This window comes from Poromitra crassiceps (genome assembly GCF_964638095.1).
Source record: "Poromitra crassiceps genome assembly, chromosome: 13".
NCBI classification, from domain to species: Eukaryota; Metazoa; Chordata; class Actinopteri; order Beryciformes; family Melamphaidae; genus Poromitra; species Poromitra crassiceps.
Genome location: NC_139644.1, coordinates 5034366 through 5055606, shown reverse-complemented (window position 1 = coordinate 5055606; position 21241 = coordinate 5034366). Strand labels below are relative to the sequence as shown.

Here is a 21241-nt window from a genome sequence, read left to right as displayed (position 1 = left end):
TAAATGCTCAGTCTGTGGTGAATCTTTTAATCAGGAAGTGAACCTGAAGAGACACATGATGGTCCACACAGGAGTCCACACAGGAGAGAAGCCATTTCAATGCTCAGTCTGTGCCAGAGTCTGTGGGAAATGTTTTGGTCATAAACATACTGTAACGTTCTTGGTACTTCATGAGGCAGAGGCTTCTTGCTGGTACAGGTTCTTTATTCACAGTTATTCATATTTACAACTCTCCGCTGTTGTCATGCTCATAGATAGCAGCTTTCCCCTAGGCAGTGCGGGGAGACTGAAGCGCATGCTCAGTCTCCCCCCGGAAGTAGTCCCACAGCATAGTGCTCCCCAACATAACACTCCCACACACAGTTCCTATCTACAGCGGAGACACTACCATTGCTCACCACTATGTGTGTACTGCTGATTCGCTACATACTCCCCGCCCAACAATAAGGTCAACGCCCACGTTGACACCACATCACACCTCCCCTGTACCAACACTCCCAGCATCTTTTTTTTCTTTTTAACAGTTCTTTGTTTTTTAACCACATTTTATGTTTCCATCTCAGGCTTTTCCCACGTCTCCTCCCCCACAATATCTCATGCCATACACATCATTCACTTTCTATTATAACACTTCCAACCACCATCTCCTCCTTTTTTTTTTTTTTTTTTTTTTTTTTTTTAGTACACTCGAAGTTGCTCAAATGTCCTGGAGCCCTTGGCTCTCTCCGTGGCCGTGTTAGTCTCTGTGAATCTGCCGGTGGGCCTGACCCCACCTGCAGTGTCTCTGGTGCTTCAAGTCTCTGAGTGGGGCCCGCCCGGTCATGGCCGGACGCCCCTCTCTGTGGAAACAGATTCCTTCTTTCACTCTGTCTAAGTGAAACCGCTGGGCGGCCGAGATCTGGGGGAAGGGTGCACCCCCCCCGGTATGGGGCCAACCTGTCTCTGTGGAGTACCTTCTTGCCACCAAGTGGCATCTGCACTCGGTACACCACCTCCCCCATTCTCTCCATGACCCTGCATGGGCCTGTCCAGTGACAGTCCAGTTTAGGGCTACGCCCTTTTTTTCTCCGGGGTGTGTACACCCACACCAACTCCCCCCCCTGGAAATGGTTTCCCTTTGCCCTCACATCATAGTTCCTTTTTTGTTTCATGCCTGCTTTCTCTAGCTGGTCCCGAGCGAAGTTGTGAGCGGACTCTAATCGATCTTGTAGCCTCCTGGCGTACTCTCTCCCCGGGGGAGCGTCCAGTGCATCCGGTGGCTTGCCGAACGCCATTTCTGCTGGTGTCCGCAGTTCTCGACCTAACATGAGCAGGGCGGGTGTGCAGGAGGTGGACTCGTGTGTTGCGGATCTGTAGGCCATGAGGATGAGAGGCAGGTGCGTGTCCCAGTCTCTCTGGTGCTCCTCCGTGAGGATGGCCAACTGCTTTTTCAGTGTCCTATTGAATCTTTCTACTAGGCCATCGCTCTGGGGGTGCAATGCTGTGGTCCGTGTCTTTCTAATGTTCAGTTTCTCGCACATGGTGGCGAACACTCGTGACTCAAAGTTTCTTCCTTGGTCACTGTGTAGGGTCTCTGGTGCTCCGAACCTACTGAACATGCCTGTGACTAGTGCGTCGACCACCGTCCCCGCCTCCTGGTCGGGCAGCGCGTATGCCTCTGGCCATTTTGTAAAGTAGTCCATGGCTACTAGGACGTATCGATTTCCACTGTCTGAGCGTGGAAACGGCCCCATCACGTCTACCCCTACCCTCTCCATGGGGGCTCCTGCTGCTAGCTGTTGGAGCGGGGCGCGAGACTGGTCTAATGGCCCTTTGTACGCCGCGCAGAGGTCGCAGCGCCGACAGAAGTCCTGTACGTCTCTCCTCATCCTCCCCCAATAAAAGCCTTGTCTGATGCGACGGAGGGTTTTGCTTACCCCAAAGTGGCCCGCCCCTACTGTCCCATGGCAGCTCCTGCACACCTCATCTCTCAGTGTCGTTGGCACTACTTTTCGCCACTTGTTTTCTCCCGTTGCTGGCTCTTTCCAGCACTTCATCAGCACTCCACTGTTCAATCTCAGGGTGTCAAACCCTGCCCACAGCCCTTTGGTTGTGTCGGTGGCCCCCGCCACCTCCTCCCATTGCGGCTTCTGGCCCGCTTCTACCCATTGCAGTACTGGTGACAGCTCCCTGTCGTTTTCCTGGTGGCCCTTCCAATCTGCTGCTTCTGCCATCCGCAGTGTCTTGCACACTGGCCCATCTCCCGTGTGGTTAGGGCAGACTCTAGCGTCTTCTTGGAGCTCTCTCTCTCTCCCCTCTCTCTTCTCACAGTACACACACCCCCTTTCCGCGCAGGGTCGTCGTGACAGGGCATCTGCATTTACGTGGTGTCTCCCTGCTCTGTGCTCTATGGTGAAGTTATAGTCCGCCATTCTCTCTAACCAGCGGCACACCTGTCCCTCCGGCTCCCGGAAGGACCATAACCACTGCAGCGCTGAGTGGTCGGTCCGTATGGTGAACTGAGGCTGTCCCAGGAGGTAGTATCTAAAGTGTCTCAGTGCTTCTACGACTGCTAGGAGCTCCCGGCGTGTGACGCAGTAGTTTCTTTCTGTCTTATCAAACGTCTTACTGAAGTACGCCACCACCTGCTCCCCCTCCGGCCCTGCCTGGGACAGCACGGCCCCCATACCCCCATTGCTGGCATCAGTGTCTAGTAGGAACGGCAGTGCGGGGTCTGGTGCTCTAAGCACGGGGGTCTCGGTCAGCGCTTTCTTGAGGGTTTCGAACGCTAGGTGGCATTCTGCTGTCCAGTTGAAGTCTGTGTTCTTTTCTTTAAGCCGGAACAGTGGCTCTGCGATGTCAGAAAATCATTTTACAAACTTTCTGTAGTAGGATGCTAACCCTACGAAGCTCTCGAGTTCACTTTTGTCTCTGGGGGTGGGCCATTCTGAGACTGCCCGTGTTTTTTCCTCTAGAGTGCGAATGCCCCCCTCGCCGATGCCATGTCCCAAGAACTCTACCCTCTTCTTCAGGAAGTGGCACTTATCTGGGTGTAGCTTTAGACCCGCCGCTGCTATTTTCTGTAGGACCTTTCGTAATGCTCCCACCGCTGCCTGAAACGAGCCCCCGTGTGTCAAGATGTCATCTAAGCATACGACGCATTCTGTTTGGGGAATGTCCCCCAGCAGTTTCTCCATTAACCGCTCGAACGTTGCGGGTGCGTTACACAGCCCGAAACTGAGTACTCGAAACTGCCACAGTCCTCTCTCGGTGCGGAAGGCGGTCTTTGGCTTGGCATCGTCGCAGAGGGGCACCTGCCAGTACCCACTGCGGAGGTCTAGGGAGGAGAACCAGGCTGACTCCCCCACTATGTCTAGTAGCTCCTCGATGACGGGCATCGGGTACGCGTCTTTTTTTGTCACTTTGTTCAGCCCTCTATAGTCTACGCAAAATCGCATCTTTGCGCTATTTTTCTTTTTTACCAACACTACTCCCGATGCCCATGGGCTCTCTGACGGCTCGATGATCCCTGCCCTCAGCATGTTTTCTACAGCTTCGTTCGCTATATCTCTTCTTGCTGCTGGAACTCGACGGGGATATGATCTGATGGGCCGCGCCCCTTCAGTGTCTATTTGGTGTTCTACCAGGTGAGTGCAGCCTAGTTCATCGTCCGACATCGCGAAAATGTCTTTGTACTCTTCTAGTACTCTCCACAGTTCGTCGCTCTGTTGTGGTTCTAACCCCTCGCTCTGACGTTGGTGTAGTGTCCTGAGCATTTCTAACCTCTCTCTCTCTCCCTCTGCCTGTTGCATTGGCTGAGGGCAAGTGTTTGGAGGTGGGCTAGGGGCTTGGTTTTGGGGGGGGGCTTGGCCTGCTAGGTGGGGTTCATGCTCTACGGTGACGCGGTACACGGTGATGTTGTTAACGTTAGGCCGTTCCCTTGGAACGGTGGGCGGGTGGCTCATTTGGACTACTGTTCCTTCTGCAAATGTCAATGTGCTTTTTCCTAGGTCTACTGTGCATTTGTTCATCGTTAAGTAGTCTTCCCCCAGGATGCAAGGCCCCGCCATTTCTACCACCCACACCGGAAAGTCCACTGTCTGTCCCCCCACTGTTATCATTACGTGTCCCCTCCCCCTCATTGGCATTAACTCACCGGACACTGTTCTTAGCAGCTGTGCTGCTGGCTGCTCCAGGCGCATCCCCTCGGGCATCATGTTGACGTTCACCAGCGTCGCCATACACCCCGTGTCCACCAGGGCGGCGCAGTATCTCCCCTGTAGGTAGGCTGGAACATGGCAGCCGTTCATCGCGCGCGGCCCGCTCTGCATGTTGACAGCTCCGGCGATGTCGTCTACTTCGGGGCACGGCGGAGCCCCACCTCTCTGTTGCTGTCGGTGGGCTCCCTCCTGCGACGCCGTGGCTACAGGGACTGTGGCATCGTAGACCCGTCTCGCCCCATCTGGACGGGCCCCGTACCGTTTCCCTGGTTCCACGCTCTCCGGCGGCAGTCTGCTTCCCGATGACCGGGGCGTCCACATCCCCAGCAGATCATGCTCCCTCTAGCCCAGCTGTTGTTCCGCTGGGTGGGCTGTCGAGCGGGGTTGGGCTGCAGGGTCGCTCTGCGGAGCAGTTGTTCTTTGAGCTGTTGTACTGACTCGGACAGTTCTTTCACCATGTTGCCTTGTTCTGCCAAAGCCGTCTTCCACGCTGGCTCTTCTTGTATCGGGCTTTCCGCTGCCATTCTCACTACGGGGACAGCTCTCCCCTCTTCGCTGTTCATGGCCCAGCCCTCCACTGTCTCTCTTTCAAACGCCAGCTCTAGCGCTATTTCTAGTGTCTTTGGCCGTTGCAGCATTACTTGCTCTCGTAGCCCTCGCGGCGCGATAGCCTGGACGAAGTAGTTTCGGGCTAGCTCGTCCAGTGCTTCTGGCGGCAGCCGGCTGTATACACGCCGGCTGAGGATCTCAATGTCTGTGGCTAGCGCCCGCAGCGACTCCCCTGGTCGTCTACGCCTGTTACACAGTTCTGCGACCATAATGCCTTCTTCTTTGCATCGTCCGAAACGCCTCCTCAGGGCCGCCATCACAACGTCTAAGTCTTTGGTATCTGCCATTGCTGCTACACATGTTATAGCTTCACCCTCGAGTGACATTACCAGATGACTGGCTCTCTCTCCCCTCGACCAGCCATTCATTTCCGCTGCTACGTTGAACATTGTGCAATATGGCTCCCATTCGCCTTTACCGTTGAATTTTGGCGGGGTGATTTCCTTTCTTCCTCGCCGCCCGCCGTCCTTTGTCTCCTCGACCCGTGTCCCGTCTTTGTCTCCGGTTCTCCGGCTAGCTTCACCGGGCTGTGGCACAGCCTCCATGGCTACAGCGGTGTTGTCAACCCGCTCGATCTTCACTCTCACCGGCCTCGGCTCTTCCGCTCTCTCCGCCGCCTCGTTAGCCTGCCTGCTAGCCTCTTTGAGCCGCGGGGTAGCTTCCGTGGCTACGGGGATATCGCCGTTTAGTTCGGATTTTATCATCACAAACCCCAGGCTTGCTGCTGCTATCCCCGCCTGGATCTCTGTGGTAGCGGCCGCGTCTACCCAGTCTTCTTCCTCCTCGGATGCTTGGTAGTCCGCCCCGGCTCTTTCTTTTCCCGCCTCCCGTTTGAGTCTTTGCTTCTCTTTCTTCAGGAACTTGTTAACCATCTTGCCGATTCTGGAGGTAATTCACCGTTTTAAACTTCTGACGCCAATGTAACGTTCTTGGTACTTCATGAGGCAGAGGCTTCTTGCTGGTACAGGTTCTTTATTCACAGTTATTCATATTTACAACTCTCCGCTGTTGTCATGCTCATAGATAGCAGCTTTCCCCTAGGCAGTGCGCGGAGACTGAAGCGCATGCTCAGTCTCCCCCCGGAAGTAGTCCCACAGCATAGTGCTCCCCAACATAACACTCCCACACACAGTTCCTATCTACAGCGGAGACACTACCATTGCTCACCACTATGTGTGTACTGCTGATTCGCTACAATACCCTGAAGACACACATGATGGTCCACACGGGAGTCCACACAGGAGAGAAGCCATTTAAATGCTCAGTCTGTGGGAAATGTTTTGGTCATAAACATAACCTGAAGAGACACATGATGGTCCACACGGGAGTCCACACAGGAGAGAAGCGATTTAAATGCTCAGTCTGTGGGAAATGTTTTGGTCATAAACATACCCTGAAGAGACACATGATGGTCCACACAGGAGTCCACACAGGAGAGAAGCGATTTCAATGCTCAGTCTGTGGGAAATGTTTTGGTCTTAAACAAACCCTGAAGACACACATGGTGGTCCACACAGGAGAGAAGCCATTTCAATGCTCAGTCTGTGGGAAATGTGTTGGTGATAAAGGAAACTTGAAGAGACACATGATACATTTACTGTAAATGCTCAGTCTGTGGGAAATGTTTTGGTCAGGATGCCCTGAAGAGACACATGATACTCCACACAGGAGAGAAGCCATTTAAATGTTTAGTCTGTGGGAAATGTTTTGGTCTTAAACAAACCCTGAAGACACACATGATTCTGCACACAGGAGATAAGCCATTTAAATGCTTAGTCTGTGGGAAATGTTTTAGTCTTAAACCATACCTGAAGAGACACATGATACTCCACACAGGAGAGAAGCCATTTCAATGCTCAGTCTGTGGGAGACGTTTTGGTGATAAACAAAACATGAAGAGACACATGATTGTGCACACAGGAGAGAAGCCATTTAAATGCTCAGTCTGTGGGAGATGTTTTGGTGATAAACAAACCCTGAAGAGACACATGATACTCCACACAGGAGAGAAGCCATTTCAATGCTCAGTCTGTGGGAAATCTTTTAATCAAGGAGGGAACCTGAAGACACACATGATTGTGCACACAGGAGATACGCCATCTGATAAACAAACCCTGAAGAGACACATGATGGTCCACACAGGAGAGAAGCCATTTAAATGCTCAGTCTGTGGGAAATGCTTTGGTGATAAACAAACCCTGAAGAGACACATGATGGTCCACACAGGAGAGAAGCCATTTAAATGCTCAGTCTGTGGGAAATGCTTTGGTGATAAACAAAACATGAAGAGACACATGATACTCCACACAGGAGAGAAGCCATTTAAATGCTCAGTCTGTGGGAAATGCTTTGGTGATAAACAAACCCTGAAGAGACACATGATACTCCACACAGCAGAGGTCACTTAATATTGGGCTGTACAATAAGTCAATATTATCATTGTCTTCCAATGGAAACATTGTCAGACCGTTGATCAAGTGATTTTCATAACAATTCTGTTCTAAATGAATGATGAAATGTAAATCATTAGTGTCTCAAAATGCGATGAAACAAATGGGGGAATATTATTTGCAAAGTACAGTACAGTGTTTGTTTGTGTCTTATATTATCCTGCATTTCAATTGTTCAGTTGAGATGAACATCAGTATTGTCATATGTTGCTATTGAAAGTTGCATCAGGGATCGATGCCTCATGAAGCTCCTTGAGATTTAGGACAATTGGAGGCTGTTCAGGATGTTTGGAAGATGGAGATCACCAGTTTACATGAAAGAAACAGTATTTCAAAATCTAACATCAGTCAAGACATTCACTGATAAAAGAGCAAAGTTCTGACTCAACATATCAAATGGCTAATCTGTCAGAAAAGGTTTGCTGTACTTTTTGTATCTTTTCCATTACTTAATTGTCCACATACAATCAGAAATGAACAATTGATTTTATGTTTGAAATTGAATCCTGTCCGGTTCAGCATATCATTCATTGTGAATTCACACTCTAATTGGACTTGCTGAGTTACAGAGTTGTTAGTGCTCTTCCCAGACACTTCTATCCTTCTTACAGCAGGTTAGAATAATTGTAATAATTGAATCTGTCGCTATATAACTGTTACTGTTCTATCAAAACCACATTTCCTTTAAGAGAGTATTCATTGAATTCAATGAGCCTCATTTACAGTCAGTGTATTCACTTCTTTTTTCCTCATTACATGTTTTTTAATCACATGTTCATGTTTGAAATTGGTAACAAATAAAAGTCTTGATGACGCTGGTAAAAACAAAAGTGTGGACTCATTTCCTGTGGGGGGGAATTTGTTTCAATTTTATTTTTAAACTATTATTATTATTATTGTTTTAATTATTATTATTATATATACATTTTTTATTCGTATTCTTATTATTGTGAGTCCCGGCTTGTTCAGAGAGGCTAATGAATTTACATCAAAATTATGCCTAAAAGTAGAGACTCCTATTTTCCCATTGAGTTATTTACAATGCAATACTAATACTGCTACTGAAACTAATACTGCTTAGCCCTACACTGACTGGTTCCAATCAACCTTAAATGTTAAAGTCTGGTTATTGAACAAAACAAATGTTTAGAAGTGCCAACCTATCATGCTGCTTAATCATCATCATTTAGCCTACATGAGAAATAGGCACACTTAACTCACAGGAAATAAGTGCTCATTAGAATAAATGGCAGTCAGGGTCTTGTTGCAATAATAAAAACATTTGTATTTTTTATTTTTCCCAACGTAACATAATTTACAACATTCAGGAGATAGCCTATTCATTTTAGTTTTTGGCAGCCTACAATTTTTGACCGAAATCTACTGTTACATAACCTTCATAATAGAATATTGTGCGGCTTGAGGAGACCGTGGTGCTTTTATAGACACAGTTTATGGATACTAGTGGGAAATGATGAAACGTCTAGAAGTTTCATCATTTCCACTAGTATGAACTGTTATTTGAGGGGGCGGGCGGTAAGAGAGGGAGGATGGACCACAGGTAATCTAATTGGCTGCGTTCTCGTTCGATCAAAATCCCTAGTCTCTGATTGGCTCTTATGCTTATATCCTCCTAATGTCATTTTGGACTTGGGCAAAAACTTCAACATCGAGTGGTAGCGCGCGGCGAGTGGATTCACACAACTTTTAGGACGATGGCCAGCAGAAAACCCTGAAAAAGGTATGATGGTAGCATGTTGCTTACGTTTTCTCCACGAAAGAAACGAGACATATTTATGTTTTTGATTGATGTTTTTACCACAGTGCCGTTGTTTGTTCGTAATGTGTTGTGCCTACTCTCTCAAGCATATTCGGAGTTGCATTGTCTTTGGCCACAAGCTAGCATCGATACCGTTCTCTTCAGGCTTGTTGAAGAGACCGTTGGCCAAACTACATTCAAAATTCGGATTATTTGGCACCTTCATCTGCCGATACACACAGTAGGCCTATGCAGATTGCAGAACATCATTAAGACCAGTCTCCGTATCAATATGTTCCACTCTTCCATACGGCATACATCCAATACACCACACACAACTTATTTGTACAACACTTAGAATATTTACGGCTGAGGGCAGATCATAACGGTTGCATGTTATTTTCACAAACTTCTTCCACCGAAATATGATTTCAAAACTCGAGATTTCTTGGAAATAAGTAGTACTTAGTAAATCACTTATATGCCGAATTTATGCGCCATTCCGACACAGAATAATATTGAGGGAAGTATGCAGCATGTCTATTGTAAATAATACATGTAAAACATATCAAACCAGCGCTGGGCGGTGGTCTGACTTGATGAAAATAAGTGAAAAATCCGGAAGTTGTTGAGAGCGAGTGTGGACATGTTTGTTGTTGTCTGCTGCTGTCTTGTCACTGGTGCACTGTAGCTCCTAATACTAATGTGGCGTTCAGCTCGAGTTCCTTTCATAACTTTCCTGTTAGTCAAAGCATGTGCTCAGTCTAGTCTAGTTAGTCACAGTGTCACAGTCTGTCAGTGGTTCTCAGACCTTCACATCAGGACCCCTAAACGGACACAAAATAAGACCACAGACAGACTTTCACTTAGATGTTTTATTACAGAAAGTGTATGAAACCCCAAACCGCCATGCATTCTGTCATTGTGTTACTTCCAGAAATTCTCCATGGGAAGTTAAGTTCGAGAATTTTGGAAATTTTGACATTTTTGTGTGTGTTCCCAATTCAAAGTTAGGACCTTCCATGGAAATGAATGGGAATAAACTGGAAACTTTGGCGTAATACTAACTGTATTTACCTTGTCATATACTGACATATAAACATGTTGTTTAGTCATAAGCAGGCATTCATTATTATCATTATGCAAAAAGGACATTTTTTACTTTATTTGTGAGTAGAACTTTAATGGATTATTTTATTGACCAAAAAAAACATGAATGTTGAATAAAATAAATGTATTCACTATGATCCCCCTCAAACCTGATGCACCATCTGAGCTCTGTACTACGAAGCTAGTTTAACAGATCCGCGATAAGTCCCTTTGATCTGGTTTGACTGAACAGGATCAAAGCTATCTAGTTTAAGGATACTACGACGCTGGTTTTTTACTGGATAACTGAAGCTGGGATCTGCCTGTGCACGCGCACGTTTTTCGCTCGTGCACAGGCGCGCGTCCACGCGAAAGAGGTGCGCTAGCGAATCACATTATGAACAGCTGAGTTGATCCACGCCCACACCCATTTCTACACCCATTTCCTCATTCAATCAAAGCGCAGTGCGTGATCAGAGTTTTAGCGGATATTTAATGTAACCTATGTCAGAATGAAAATCCGCGTTGGATATAATCTGCTGAAGGACTGCTAAAGCTGCCGCTTGTATTCACATCAGTCATTTGATTCACTTTGATCAGCGATTTCTGTCCCCTAAATGTGTAATCTCAGCCTATAAATTTCCACAATCTGTAAACCTATTTAGACCATAGATTTAGAAACGCATGCTCAATGAATAATGATCTCTATCACTCATTATGTGTGTAGTTGCACTGATCGAATAATTAATATATAAAATAATGATAATGCTGATGCCTAATATAAAAGAGAAAACTGCTGAACTGAATTGAGACGATGCGGCATAGTTTTCATTGATAAAAACTAGCCTATTTTTGCTCATATATTGGCATACAGCCTACAGGACACAGTTCCAGCTGAAACATGCAAGAATTGACTGCATATTTAGTAGCCTATTGGGGCTATCCCATATTTATCCCATATCTATATTATATGTAGGCTATAGGCTTTTCTGGCATGTAGGAGAATATCACCCTCACTCCATTTGAGGCTCCGTGTATGCGCTGCGTGATTAATAGTGATCATATTTCTCCACGCATCGTTGAGCTGTTAAGACATAAAGTGGTAAGTAGGCTTAATTTAATTATGTAGCCTACAGAGCCACAAATGTTTTTCTTGTTATATTCTCAGTTGACTGCAATCTATTTTTCATATGGCGATCTTATATGAACGGTGAGTGACTCCAGAGAGCCGATTATATGGGTCTGTCATGGATTTTGATCTTATCCTCTGAAGCTAACCTGGTCGCGACCAGGTTAGCTTTGCAGCGTCAGTTGCCATGGTGATTGAAAGTTAACTTGCTTTGTAGTACGGCTAAACCAGGTTTAAACTCAAACTTACTCGGATAAGGCATTAAACTAGCTTCGTAGTACAGGCTACTGGGCAGCAGTAATCAATGTTTCAGCCAATAGGCCGTCTTCAGGCACTTTCAAAAAAGACCTGGCAGTGGCAGGTGATTGGATGAAGCATCTGTCTTGCTTCTCACTGGCGTCACACCAAAGCCCACTAGATGCCTCTGGATGCTGATTGGTCTGAACCCCTGTTGGTTCGGATTCAAATCACTGAGATAAATAAATGTGTGGTCGTCTGCAAAACCCCTTCACTTGGTGGGAATTTGACATTTTCATTTTTTGACATTTCCATAAATTAGAAACTCTCCCGTATAGGACGTATCAGCGTGTTTTATTTTATTTTATTTAACCTTTATTTAACCAGGCAAGTCATTAAGAACAAATTCTTATTTACAATGGCGACCTGACCAGTGACGTCACTGCCACCCAAAAATGTGTAACCCCGCAGCAGTTAACTAGTATAAGTTGTGCCAAACAAACCTTCATATCTCAAAAAGTAAACATCACATCGCTTATATTTTGACATTCTGAGTGAGAGCAGAATTAGCTCAAGAGTTTGATGTATAATATATGCATGTCGTGTTAAAGTTGTGTGAACTGTCGCAGTTTTTAAATTGTAAACACGGTCAGCCAGCTAGAGTCAGACGCTCAAACTCAGGCTCCATAGGGTTCCATTGCCGTTGCCACACAGTGACGCGGTTTGTTTACCAAAATGCTGCTTGGCTGATCCCTCGTATATAACTTTTTGAATGACTGAGACAGCTCTCTCAGAGTATTTTAATCTGTGTCTAAAAGAGAAACGTGAGAAAAATGGCTTTAAACATTCCACAACGTTGTATTTTCTACTTAGCATTCCACCAAAACCATAAAAATAAATACTTTCCCCTTTGTTTAATGAAAAATAATGATTCACCATGATGTACTACGGACATGAAAGTAACCAAATCACTCAAAATCTCAAAATACCTGCAAAACTAATTTCTGACCTTTTGCTCATTAACAGACTCTCTGCAATTTAAATAAAAAGACTAGGGATGAAATTCTGCAAATTAATTTGTCACCCAAATAAAATCTCTGTGACCCACCTGTGGGCCTTTATACGTTGTTGCCACTAGGGTTGTCTACCAACTTGAGTCATCACGATGTCCAGGGCATCATTGTTTGCGGGTGGGGGGGGGGGGTGGGGGGGGCAGTGGAGTAACGGAGGAGTGATGGTTGTTATAGACGGTTTTAACTTGACAACAATAACAAACATCACAACCCACCTAAATGTTAACGTTAGGCTGTGTCTCCGACAGACACATTAACAAGGTAGCCTATTTCGGTCTTTATGTATTGTAGTAGTTAGTACTTGTTGTTGTTGTTGTTGTTGTTGATAGTTGCCATAACAACCAACCACCCCTGTCGGAAAGACGTGCACACGCTGGGTAGTAGGAAGCGTTGTTGTCCGGTCCGGAGCTACCCTGAGAGGCTAATAAAAGCTACATGTTACAGAGTAATCTGACTACGGTACGTTATTGCACGCATAGGCCTATCTTTACATTTAAAAAAATAAAAAAATAGAAATAGAAGTAGGCTATGTCAGTGTTTTCCCCTGAACAGCTGAGAAAGTGGACACTGTCAATAGTTAGCACTGTGAAGCTGATACAATTCAGGTGGTGGTAATGCAACATTTAAGGATGCCAACCGCCATAAAACACGGAAGAAGCTGAGAAAAAGGAAATGCTGTGGGGTTGCAGCTGGTGAAAACCGTCTATAGGCTACTACGCCGGTTATACTAATTAATATTCCTGTTATTAGATTGTATAATTCTGTAATACTTCTAAAGGTGTGGCTTTAACCTGTGAGAGTGTGAATAAAACAAAAAAAATGAGTTAGTTATTAGTTAGTTATTAATGCCCATAGATAATGATGCTGATTAGTCGATTAATTAATCTAAACTTTTTTTTTACTGAACCTCAAATTCAAAAGGATTGCTGACAGATTGTTTAAACAGGAGTACATGTGCAGTTAAGATAATCACTGGTAAATAAATGTTTTTTCATTAGTGTGCGGCAAGGAAAGCAATTGAAATGATTTCACGTACATTAAGTGACTAACGTTATACTAACAAACACTTTCCACGTGTTGATAATCCTAATATGCGTGATCAAAAAGTGTTAAAACCATGGTTAAAACAGGACTGACTTGGTGCTCTGTTGCCCATCAGCAGGACGCGCTCTCCGGGTGTGTACGTGTAGTGTACATAACATTACATTTACGTCATTTCCAATTTGCGGAGTTTAACGTTAATACAAAGCAGCACATTGTTGGGTCTCGGTCTAAAATACTTCCACACTTTAGATGATCATGGACAATGTTTTGTAGCTTGTCCTGTCCCTGTCACTTCGGAGTTGGGAATAACAAATCCATGTGATAGACAGAGCCAACTTCACTCTACCAGTTGGGAATAACAAATCCATTTGATAGATGGAACCAACATTACTTTCACTACCTAACGTTACCGCAACAACAATATGACTTCCGGTCAGATCTTTCCTGAAATAAAAGCCATTCTACACAAGTCTAACGTACACAGAAGCCATTAAAAAACGTTTATTTAGAAATCTGATATCGCAATTAATTCCGACGCATTGATACGCGTTTTGCAAGTCGACGCATTTACGTAGTCGATTATGTCGACTAAGCCGGACAGCCCTATCTGAAACTGCACATGGTCTATATGGGGAACGACCAAACAAGTTTTGCACAATAATTGACTTCTTTTTTTAGCAAATTGCATTGTGGTATAGGGGAGACAATGTGGGGTACATTCGCTGTTCACTATAAATTGCAGTGCATTGTGGGTATTTTAGATTTGGACTATATAGTGAATCAAATGAACAGTTGAGAATTCGGACACTAGTAGAAAATGACGAACAGACTACATAATAGTCCACTATTTCTGTAATAGCTTTCGAACAGGGCTTCAGTGTCACTCGAGCAATTGCAATGTCATGGGTGATGTCAACAGTGATGTCATCGATGTGACCTCATCGACGACCTGGCAACTTTCTTTCTTCCGTGGAGACATACAGTAGAACAACTGAATGACATCATCATCATCATCACCGACCTGGCCACTTTCTTTCAGCGGAGGATGGACACAGCTTTGCCCACTTGACAGCCCCTCGCCCTGGTAGGTTGTCTCTCCTTTTCTTCTCATCATCATCTTCTTTCCAGATCAGGCAAAATGGAAGGAAGCTCTGGCCTCACTGGCATGATGGGATCCTGAAAGAGGCAGATTGCAGTATTGTCACTTCTTCATCCGCTTTGTGCGCTCTTTCAGGTGCTTGTAGTACGGTGGTAAGAGAGCTGCGAGCTGCCGGGCGTGGCGCCCACAGGGCTTGCAGAGCACCAGGAGCAGGATGTCAGGCAGGAGGCTGAGCAGGACGAGCAGGACGATGACCAGCCAGGCTGACACCGAGCTCAGCATGGTGGCAAACACAAAGTAGAAACGCTGCTGCCTCAGGAAGGGCCAGATGAAGCCTCCCCAGAAGAAGCTGAAAGTGACATAAAAAGCAAGGGAGCCCCAGATGAAAAAGTGGTTGATCCAAGTCCAATGCCTTGAATCCAGAGCGAGCTTTAGGTTGACCGTGAAGACAAGGACAGTGAAGACTATTGTTCCATATGAGAAGTTCCCAAACACCTGGCCATTGTCCCGCAGCGCCGGGTTTCTAAAGAGATATCGAACACCAAAGAAGAAGAGCAAGCCATGGAAGACTCCCAGTGAAGTCCAGTAGAAGAAGGGTCCCCACTGCAACATGGAATTCTTGGCGATCCTCTTGTAGAGGGTAGCATTGTCCAGCAGAACCTCAATGCCGATGTGCTGCTCCAAAAGGCCGTAGGCCAGGATGGGCAGAGAGGTAAAGCAGAGGTTGTACATCATCAGATAGACTGGATCATAGAGGGGTTGCTGTGAATATCCACAGGAGAACTGGTACAAGAACTGAGGTAAGATGTAGCAAAGGTTCTTGTAAAAGAAGTATTGCACAAGGTAAGCAATGCGAACATAGTAAAGATGCCCGTGTGCCAGTAAGAGCTTCTTGAGGTGCTTGATCTTGGGGATGGCATAATCACAGTTCCTCACTGCCTGTCGCCCCTCTTTACCCTTAATACCGATGCCAACGTGAGCTTCCAGAATCATGCTGACATCGTTGGCTCCGTCTCCGACGGAGAGGGTGATGGGTTTGCCTTTAGAGTTCTTCACCATCTTCACCAGCTGTGCCTTTTGTAGTGGGGCCATACGGCAACAAAGCACAGCACTGCAGTTTTGACAAATTTGCAGGAACAGGTTCTTGTAGAGACTGGAGTTGCAAGAGGAGTTGAGGACCAAGGACAGAGTGGCACCATCTATGATAAAACCATAGTCCTGGTTGGTAGACCAGCTCTTGGTGATGCCTGCCTCCTTGGCATGTGGTGCGTCGTCCTGTACAGCTTTCTTATGGTAATCGAGCAATAGCTCATGCAATCGTTCCTCCTGCTTCTTCCCTCCATCCGCCATCCAGTGCATGCGCAACGTGAGCTCCAGCAGCTCCGTCTTCCTCTGGAACAGCCGACACGCATAGCAGGTGGACATGGCCGTCTCCATCTTGTCCCCCGTCAGCACCCACACCTTCATGCCGGACGCCTGCAGAGCCTCCATGGTCTCTAGTGCCTCCTCCTGGAGTCTGTCCTCCACAGCGGTGGCTCCTATGAGACTCATGCCCGTCTCCAGCTGGTTGTAAACGGCCATGAGCCTGTCTTCCTGTCCCTGCAGGGCCATCCTGGCTTCAGTCAGTAGTGCGTCTGCTTGCTCGTACTCGTCTGCACTAAGCTGCTTGTAGGCTACACACAGTGTCCGGTAGCCCTCTGTCGCATTACGCTCCACATGCGTGCGTATCCTGTCCACCTCGTCCTGTCTGCTGACATTTGGGAAGATGGAAGAGTCCGCCCCCTTACAGAAGAGCAGCACATCACCGGATTCACATCGGACTATTACACTCATTCGCCTTCGCACGGGGTCAAAGTTCAACACATGAAGCAGCTCATACACTTCAACATCTTTGTTCCTGTTCTGAATTTTCATGTTCTTGCTGTCCATACCAAGGAAGTTGAAGCCATACCTCTTGGCACCCTTGAGCAGAGCCACCTCATCAGGTGAGGAGGCTATGAAGCGTGCCTGCTCAGAGGAGCAGGATGAAGAGGTGGTGCCACCAGAGGGTGGCACCACCTCTTCATCCAGCCACAAGCCATCCACCTGGTCTGTCGGTCCACCCTCTTGGCCCTGACCCAGTCCTGTAGGCTGTGTCACCTTCACTGAGTGGCACAGACAAATTGCCCGCATAAACAGCTCTTCCTTTTCCCTGCTAGCGCGCCCATCTGTGACACAGAATCGACCCGGCTCTGAGGCTGTGTCCTGGTACTTGTATTGGAAACCATCAATGCAGCACTCAATGAACTCCATGTTGTTCTGAGTGAGAGTGCCTGTCTTGTCTGTGAAGATGTACTCCACCTGTCCCAGCTCCTCGTTGAGATCGGAGGTGTTGACCTGGGCACCCTCCTGTATTTCAGGGTCAAAGAAGTCCTTGTCCCATGTAATGAAGAATGAGCCGAAGAACTTCTGCAGCTCCACAGTTACGTACATGGACACAGGGATGATGAAGTTGAAGAGCACCATGAAGGACAGGAAGTCAGTGAACATCTTTAGGTACAGATTGGTGTCCTTCTCTATTTGGGTCTTCTGGTTGTACCAAGGTTCATCCTGCCCAGGCTTTCTTTGCCACACATACTTGAGTGTAGTGCACACCAGGGCCTTGCTCACCAAGATGCAAAGGTAAACCAGTAGGAAGGCATTGATGGACTTCTCTACTGCAGAGCGTTTTTGAGACTTGCCCTGGAAGTTGAGAGCTATCTTTGTTTCCATGCCGGTGTAAACTGCAACACCACAGATGTTCTTAGTGTTCTTCAAAGTAGCACCTTTCAGGAGCAGGTTCTCTGGGCCCAAATGCCTCACTGCAGGCTCCTCATCATTCTTGTATATGTGCATACGGCCAACAAACTTGTAGAGGTCAGGCTGTGGCTGCTCGCACTCGATGGTGGCCTTGAGAGATCCCAGATCCTTCTCTGTGTCTGGCACTGTGTAGTGTGTTTTATGGTTGGACTCTCCATCCAGACTTGCTGTGGTCACGAAGCAGGTGCCATCATCTCTGCTAGATTTCAGCAGTATCAAATCACAGGGAAATGTCTCATACTCCGCGACCTCCACCACATCTCCGACCTGGATTTTCTCACTCTTCTTCCGTATTCTCCCACCGTGCTCTAGCACGGTCACCAAGTACTTATTAAGCTCATTGTCTGCCTTGTGCCGCAGCCAGTCTTCATATCCCTGCTTTATAGCTGTTACTGTCATCACAAAACATAAGGGTAAGCCACTGGTGAATGGGGCTACTGAGGTGTCCACGGTCACCTGCACCAAGAAGATGATAAGGAAGTAGCAATTGGCAATTCTTCTAAATTGTTCAAACAGGTTCTTTGGCAGAAAGTTCCATACTGTATACTTAGAGGACACAATCCTGTTATCACAGAACTTGGGTGGGGTGAATGCCTCGGTGGCAGGGAGCGGCCGGTGGCCAACGTAGATCGTCCGACTGTCTGCCCATCTCCAATCACGACCAAGCAAACAGTTTAGTCTCCTCCGTAGCATCTTCTACTTCTATATACATCAGTTCAGTTCAGTTCAGTTATGTTTACACATATAAGTGATATCTGATTTATGACAGACACTGATGATGTCATGTCATTGTCACATCTCAAAACATCACCAATTCTATTCTATAAGTGACATAATCAGTGATTGATGTCATCAGTGATGGATGTCATCAGTGATGTCACTCAAGAATGACTGTTGACATTCATGTCAAAAGTGACATCATCAGTGGTGTCATATATATTAGGGGTGGGGGGGAAATCGATACAGCATAGTATCGTGGTATTTTGTTTGTTTGTTTCACTGTGGAACCATTGAGATGTTTCACTGTGGAACCATCTAGATGTTTCACTGTGGAACCATCACCATGTTTCACTGTGGAACCATCACCATGTTTCACTGTGGAACCATCGTGATTTGGTCATTTTTCCTCAATGAATTAAATATCCTACTAGAGAAATGAAGTGGTGCAGTGTGTGTGATACAGCAGCACTTATGTCAGATTGCAAAGGAAATGTGCAACTTTGTTTAAGGGCACAATGGCCAGCTCAAAACAGGGCATGTCAAACTGGCCGTGTGGGTTTAAGGGCATTACGGCCACACTCAGGGCATCCACAGACTCTAGGCTTCAGTGCAGGACACAGCAGGGCTTCAGTGCAGGACACAGCAGGTAGCTTCAGTGCAGGACACAGCAGGTAGCTTCAGTGCAGGACACAGCAGGGCTTCAGTGCAGGACACAGCAGGGCTTCAGTGCAGGACACAGCAGGTATCTTCAGTGCAGGACACAGCAGGTAGCTTCAGTGCAGGACACAGCAGGTAGCTTCAGTGCAGGACACAGCAGGTAGCTTCAGTGCAGGACACAGCAGGTAGCTTCAGTGCAGGACACAGCAGGGCTTCAGTGCAGGACACAGCAGGACACAGCAGGGCTTCAGTGCAGGACACAGCAGGGCTTCAGTGCAGGACACAGCAGGACACAGCAGGGCTTCAGTGCAGGACACAGCAGGGCTTCAGTGCAGGACACAGCAGGTATATTCAGTGCAGGACACAGCAGGGCTTCAGTGCAGGACACAGCAGGTATCTTCAGTGCAGGACACAGCAGGGCTTCAGTGCAGGACACAGCAGGGCTTCAGTGCAGGACACAGCAGGTATCTTCAGTGCAAGACACAGCAGGTAGCTTCAGTGCAGGACACAGCAGGTATCTTCAGTGCAGGACACAGCAGGGCTTCAGTGCAGGACACAGCAGGTAGCTTCAGTGCAAGACACAGCAGGTAGCTTCAGTGCAGGACACAGCAGGTATCTTCAGTGCAGGACACAGCAGGGCTTCAGTGCAGGACACAGCAGGTAGCTTCAGTGCAGGACACAGCAGGGCTTCAGTGCAGGACACAGCAGGTAGCTTCAGTGCAGGACACAGCAGGTAGCTTCAGTGCAGGACACAGCAGGTAGCTTCAGTGCAGGACACAGCAGGTAGCTTCAGCAGGTAGCTTCAGTGCAGGACACAGCAGGTAGCTTCAGTGCAGGACACAGCAGGTAGCTTCAGTGCAGGACACAACAGGTAGCTTCAGTGCAGGACACAGCAGGTAGCTTCAGCAGGTAGCTTCAGTGCAGGACACAGCAGGTAGCTTCAGTGCTGTGCAGGACACAGCAGGTAGCTTCAGTGCTGTGCAGGACACAGCAGGTAGCTTCAGTGCAGGACACAGCAGGTAGCTTCAGTGCAGGACACAGCAGGGCTTCAGTGCAGGACACAGCAGGTAGCTTCAGTGCAGGACACAGCAGGTAGCTTCAGTGCAGGACACAGCAGGTAGCTTCAGTGCTGTGCAGGACACAGCAGGTAGCTTCAGTGCAGGACACAGCAGGGCTTCAGTGCAGGACACAGCAGGTAGCTTCATTGCAGGACACAGCAGGTAGCTTCAGTGCAGGACACAGCAGGTAGCTTCAGTGCAGGACACAGCAGGTAGCTTCAGTGCAGGACACAGCAGGTAGCTTCAGTGCAGGACACAGCAGGTAGCGCTGGAAGCTGGTTGGCTGCTGGCTGCTTCCTGGTTACAGCAGAAGTGCTTTGCATATTGGCACACATGGTCTAGCTGTGCATGCCATGCTCTGTTTTACCTTCTAGTTTTCATGGTGGCGGTTGCAGGTTATTCAGTTTGGATCTTCTGCTGGAGCAGCCTGATGAGAACTTTGTCCGGTGGTGCATTCTGATACAAAGGTCTAATTCATAACTATGGGCCCAACCTCTTTGTGCTTCTGAGAGTATTTAGCTCTTTTGTCTTGCTTTTGTTGTTTTTTTAGTTTTGCATTTTCAACATTGGTGGCAATATATGGCACAGTTTGCTTGCTGTGATGATCTGCCATGGCTGGATGAGCTAGACGCTTTCACCTCCAGCCACTAACCACTAACTGTAGCAGAAGCTGCAGCTTCATCTGCCAGTGGAAACACAGACACAACAGATTCCAGACAGACTTAGTACTGTACACACACACACACACACACACACACACACACACACACACACAGTATATGCCATAAGCACAGAGTTGCAAGTAAACCTTTTTAGCCAGTAAGACTGAGACAGAGCTGTTGGATATAAAAAAAAATATCTTGAGAAATAAAAAACTTTACTGAGAGAAATCTGAAACAAATCGTGTGTGTGTGTGTGTGTGTGTGTGTGTGTCAGGAGGTGGGAGGATGTCTGTGGAGGTGGACACGTTGCTGCAGGAGGCGAAGGAAAGCATTGAGGCGGCGCAGAACTACCGCAGCGAACTCCAGCAGCGCCTGCATGGCCTCAGCCAGGCCCGCAAACAGGTACCACAGCCCAGTCACACACACTCACAACCAGGCCCGCAAACAGGTACCACAGCCCAGTCACACACACTCACAACCAGGCCCGCAAACAGGTACCACAGCCCAGTCACACACACTCACAACCAGGCCCGCAACCAGGTACCACAGCCCAGTCACACACACTCACAACCAGGCCCGCAACCAGGTACCACAGCCCAGTCACACACACTCACAACC

At 47.4% G+C, this 21241-nt stretch overlaps 1 protein-coding gene and 1 pseudogene across 3 annotated transcripts in view; one reads left to right on the top strand and one right to left on the bottom strand.

Annotated features, from left to right (window-relative positions):
* The first annotated feature begins 8901 nt into the window (after positions 1–8901).
* The window catches only part of crlf3 (cytokine receptor-like factor 3), a 48335-nt gene continuing 35995 nt past the window's right edge, over positions 8902–21241 (top strand). For both annotated transcript variants that reach the window (XR_014553296.1, XM_083649773.1), the window contains exons 1-2: positions 8902–8999; positions 20898–21025. Coding sequence is in view for 1 of the 2 variants with exons in the window: in XM_083649773.1 (XP_083505899.1) it covers positions 20909–21025 (117 nt within the window). In the remaining variant the exon portion in view is untranslated. The remainder of the gene's footprint in view (positions 9000–20897; positions 21026–21241) is intronic.
* On the bottom strand, positions 14791–18219 carry LOC310787885 (phospholipid-transporting ATPase 11C pseudogene; annotated as a pseudogene). The gene has a single exon. The product of its transcript is annotated as a phospholipid-transporting ATPase 11C pseudogene (transcript).